General features: G+C 46.1%; 1 protein-coding gene across 1 annotated transcript in view; it reads right to left on the reverse strand.

Annotated features, from left to right (window-relative positions):
• FAM118B (family with sequence similarity 118, member B) overlaps positions 1 to 4,129 on the reverse strand; it is a 6,956-nt gene extending 2,827 nt beyond the window's left edge. The window contains 3 exon segments of the mRNA XM_010294126.1: positions 1,061 to 1,288; positions 1,668 to 1,920; positions 4,056 to 4,129. Of these exon segments, the coding sequence (XP_010292428.1) occupies positions 1,061 to 1,288; positions 1,668 to 1,920; positions 4,056 to 4,126 (552 nt within the window). The 5' untranslated portion in view covers positions 4,127 to 4,129.
• Between the last annotated feature and the right edge of the window lie 294 nt (positions 4,130 to 4,423).

Raw genomic sequence — 4,423 nt, forward strand, 5'->3', positions numbered from 1 at the left:
ACTGAATGAATATACCAGACTTGGCAGAAAAAGGGGAAAACTCTATAAATATTACGTCTGCATGTTTCTCAAGCCTACAAAGTTTCATTTCTTGGCCTCTCTAGGCTCTGAGAAGAACTGAGGAAGTTCAACAGCTGACCTTCATTTCAGAAAGCCACTTCCAAGGCTCTCAGTTTACTCTTGCAAACCTTAGCTTGTTTAAGCTCGTAATAATTAGAATGCTTATTTGTAACACTGTAAGTACTTCCAGCCATGCAGATTAAGAGGTCATGCAGGCAACATGAAGCACAGAAATGACTCAGAATGGAAAGAGACCAACTGCGCAGCACCTACACATGGCACGTGTTTAACAAGTAAACAGAAGGACAAGATGCTCCCCACCAGTAAAACCCAGAGTGGAAAGATCAGGTGGGCAGGTGGCATAGAGCTCAGGGTTGACAGTCTGATTTTCTGCCTGACTGAAGACCTGGGGCAGAAGGAAGGAAGCTTGCATGAAGCGAGCAGCTACAAATCCGAGAGCACGGCAGATGAAGCCGGAGCACACAAGTAACCCAGCAGGAGCCACTCAGCCATTTCAGAAAGAGGACATAGGGCAAGAGAGAAGCCTTGAAGGCTACAGCCCCAAAAACGCTCTGTCACGAAAAGCACTCTGCACCATGTTGTAAAAATAGAAAGCTCAGCTTTGTGTCTCGTGCAGAGTTTCCCGTGTCAGTTAGAAACGTCAATCCAAGCCTTATGTGGAAGTGAGGCTTGCAATACTTCAGCAAGGCCAAGCCAGAAGTTTTAAGGACAGAGATCAAAGAAATACCAGGCTTAAGGGCTCCTCCTGAGCAATGGATGTCAACCAGCAAGCACAGCATTTCAAAAGCGTACATTTGTCTTCGTTCCTCTGTTCACCGCCCCAAATGGTCAGAGCCTCTGCTTGGAGTTTGTCTAAGGTCAATTAAATTACTACAAACAGTACAATCCCCTTACACGGGCGTGAGGGCATATCCCACAGCCGCCACTGTCCTGTGTTGTCCCAGCTCAGCCCTGACAAAAAACAACCATCATCGTTTACCTTCTTTTCATCAGTCAGGTCAAGAGACTCCAGATGCTTCCCCTGGTGTGCTGCGTACAGTTCCAGCAGGTTATCAAAGTTTGTGGTTAACACAAGTGCCCCGTTTTCCATTAGGTGAAGCACAGACTGAAGCAGCTGCTTCCCAGAATCTTCCATTTTAGATTCCAGGTCATCAAACACCTCGTATAAACAGTCTTTGAAAAAGGTTGAGCGAACATTGCTTGTGCGCTGAGAAGGGGAGACAGATTAAGATCAGAGTGGGGCTTCTTTTAATGCTTCATTCCAAGTGACTCAATGAAAAACTACCCACATATTTCTCGAAGACCTCTGCAAAGCTATAGGTAAGGCAAACACAGAGCACTTACTGCATTGAGGTGGGTACTCCCCCCCAGCATACTCCAAGTAAAATACCCAAAAGTTGGTGTCCATGGCACAATTCTGTCTTGGGAACCCAGCAGAGTAACTGCACTTGAGGTTCCTTGTAGGCAGAGGAATTGGTGGAGATGGGGGCACGCTGGAGAACTAAATTTAGCTATTTCCAAAAGCCAAGTCCTATGCGCAGGGCAGAGTACTGAATATTTACGTACAGTGCTATAAGCACACTCACCGGAGACAGCTTCTGGATAAGGTCGTGGGCAACATGAACCAAGTTCTTGTCTTCATGGAGACACTTTTGAAACCGTTTGCTCTCTTCATCTTCCAGGAGATCAAAGTCAATAGCGGCATCCAGGAGAGCCTGGATTAACCCCTTCCAAGACTTCAGCGCTGGGACCTGGGGAGCAACTGCTGCACTGATTCCTGTCCCGATCACCAAAACAAGTTCCCGAGGCTTCTTGGTTTTGAGGCTTGGCAACAGCTTCCTGCAAGAGAAGAAAGTAGCACAGCTGGTACCGTCAGAGGTGGAAGGATGTCTCGGGTCATGGAGCATGCAGACCAAGGACAAGGGAGGTACTCTCTGCCTAAATTTTGAATCAACGTGTCCATTAGGGTCCCCTCATAAACGGAGAATGAGAAGAGCAGCCTCAGTATCCCTTAAAAGACAGCGTGCAGCTCCATGGATCAGCATCACAAACGCCCACAATTACAAGGTACATAAGTACAACATATTTGGCAATCGAGTCTGTTACTGAGGCGGTTACTGAGGAAGTCAGTACCGCCCAGGTATACTTCTGAAGCAAAACTAATTCAGTTAAAGTTTGGAATAAGGGAGGTCTTCTTAATAATAGTTACCCGGAAGCTAGGAGAAAGGCTGGAGATCCTGGAAAAGGTGTGGTGAGCAATATGGAATAGAAATGGCTGTAGAGACATATACAGACTCTTTATGTACTGAGACAAAGCACACATCGGACCACCACGCAGGGAATAAACACAACCGTGACTGCTCCTGGTTTAAATAAGGTGCCAAACGGGGTCCTGAAGACAGCAGCCCCATTTATCCCAGCACAAAAGGAAGGAAGCAAAGGCTTCCTCCCAGCTCTGCCCTGCAGAGGATTTTCCACCCCGAGCCCATCTTTGCTGAGAAAACCACTTAGCAGGACGTTGCCGTACCAGAAATCCCTTCCCTGTTTCTCTTGCAACGTAAGCGGGACACTTGTAAGCTCAGATCACATGAAAAGTCTTATGAAAGAGCTGCGTGGCTATATTCTCCTTCCTCCTCTTCCCCTCTTCCTTATTTTCCTAGCTCTATACCTGCACAGTGCTTTTAAATTTGATGTTTATTATTTATTAAGTAGATGTGCTTCTCCTCATCATGCCTTGCCTGGTATCAAGCTGCTTTTCTGAAGCAGGGGACCAGCTGCAGCTTCCCGGAGGATGGAAGCAGCAGCCCAGGGAGGCAGCTCCTTTGGAAGGAATGTTTTTTTATCTGCAGACACGTGATATTTAGCGAGAAGGGGAAAGAAAACCGACACCACACAGATGGAGCTTTGCCTTCCCTCCACTTCTGCCTATGAAAACAGATGAGTTAACCCTTTTCTTGAGGAGGTCTTCACTGTTACTGGTGATAAATGGGTTTTCATTTTGGGACTGCAAGCCTCACACTAAAATAATAAATTAGTATGCATGCTAATGAGCTAATATAAAAACACAACCAGAAACCTAGGGACTGAAATCCAAAGTAATAACAAATACCCAAGTCTTAATGTCCTATACGACAACTCTGAAAGAGGCATTCTGTTCCCACGATGATAAATACACTTGTTTCTACCCTGATATCCTGAGCAAGAAAAAACAATCTCTCAGCCTCTTTTCTGCTCATTTCACAGTCACTGGACCAACCTTGAGACCAGGGCTCCCTCACAGAAACTATTTTCCAGCCCTCCGTCACTCATAAATAGATCAGAATAGTGGAAGACAACTCACTAGATTAATTATCTGCTCGTTTGCAGACGGCAATGCCTTAATTTCTGAGCCCATGCTATTGCAGCAGCTACAGTACCAACCCTGGACGGAAAGAAGCGTACGTATGCCCCAAGTTAGTGTTGTGCTCAGGTCCCTGCTTGGAGAAGTGTAAGACGACCTACTTATTAGCATGGGGAGCCTCCAGAGTGGAATTATTTAGCTTTCACACGCAGCAAAATCATACTAACTTGACTAGTTGCCCATCCTCCCGGGAACTGGCGTCCAACTCAAGTGAAGAAGCATGACCACACCTGACGTGACCCTGCGTGTGGACAGGACCTGAGCTAGGGTTAACACCGATCCAAACCATCGAGAGAGTACAGTCCAAAACAGCTTTCTGTGCAACCATGCATCCTGGCTTAGAGGTTAAAAAAAACAGCAACGAAGTACGTTCTGGGTGTTAAGGCCTTTGTTCCATGCACCGCAGAAAAATACTAGTTACAGGGCACGGCTAGAGACAGCGTGGTTTTCTTGGATCAGCAACCAAAACGACTGCTGGGGCTTGGTGCCAAGCGTCATGCTCTTTAAAGAACAATGCAAGGTTACGGAAAAAACTCTTATTAGAAGAAATTCACTGGAGTATAATTAAATTTACCTGGGCTTTTTTGCAGGTGGCATTCCATCTTCCAACAATGTTTCTTTACCCAGGCTCACCGTAGAAGCCATCCAGTTTCTATAGTAGACAAATCACCACAAGCAAAGTCACTACATATATGCAATACGACGTGGAACAGACCACAGGTTTTTGTCGGGCCAGCTTTTCACAGGCGGATAAATACCGGGTTTTGTTATCTTTATGAGACCACCTTTGGGCCGCGAATTGCACTTTTTTTGTTTCTGAACTTTGCCCCGCGGCTCTCATCCACTTCCTTAACTTCTTTACAACGAAGCTCAATAAAATTGTAGGGCTGTTTTGTACAAAACCGGGCTGCAGTTGCCACTGGCAGACCACTGTTTGCCAGA

Source organism: Phaethon lepturus, unplaced genomic scaffold (genome assembly GCF_000687285.1).
Source record: "Phaethon lepturus isolate BGI_N335 unplaced genomic scaffold, ASM68728v1 scaffold35549, whole genome shotgun sequence".
Taxonomy (NCBI): domain Eukaryota; kingdom Metazoa; phylum Chordata; class Aves; order Phaethontiformes; family Phaethontidae; genus Phaethon; species Phaethon lepturus.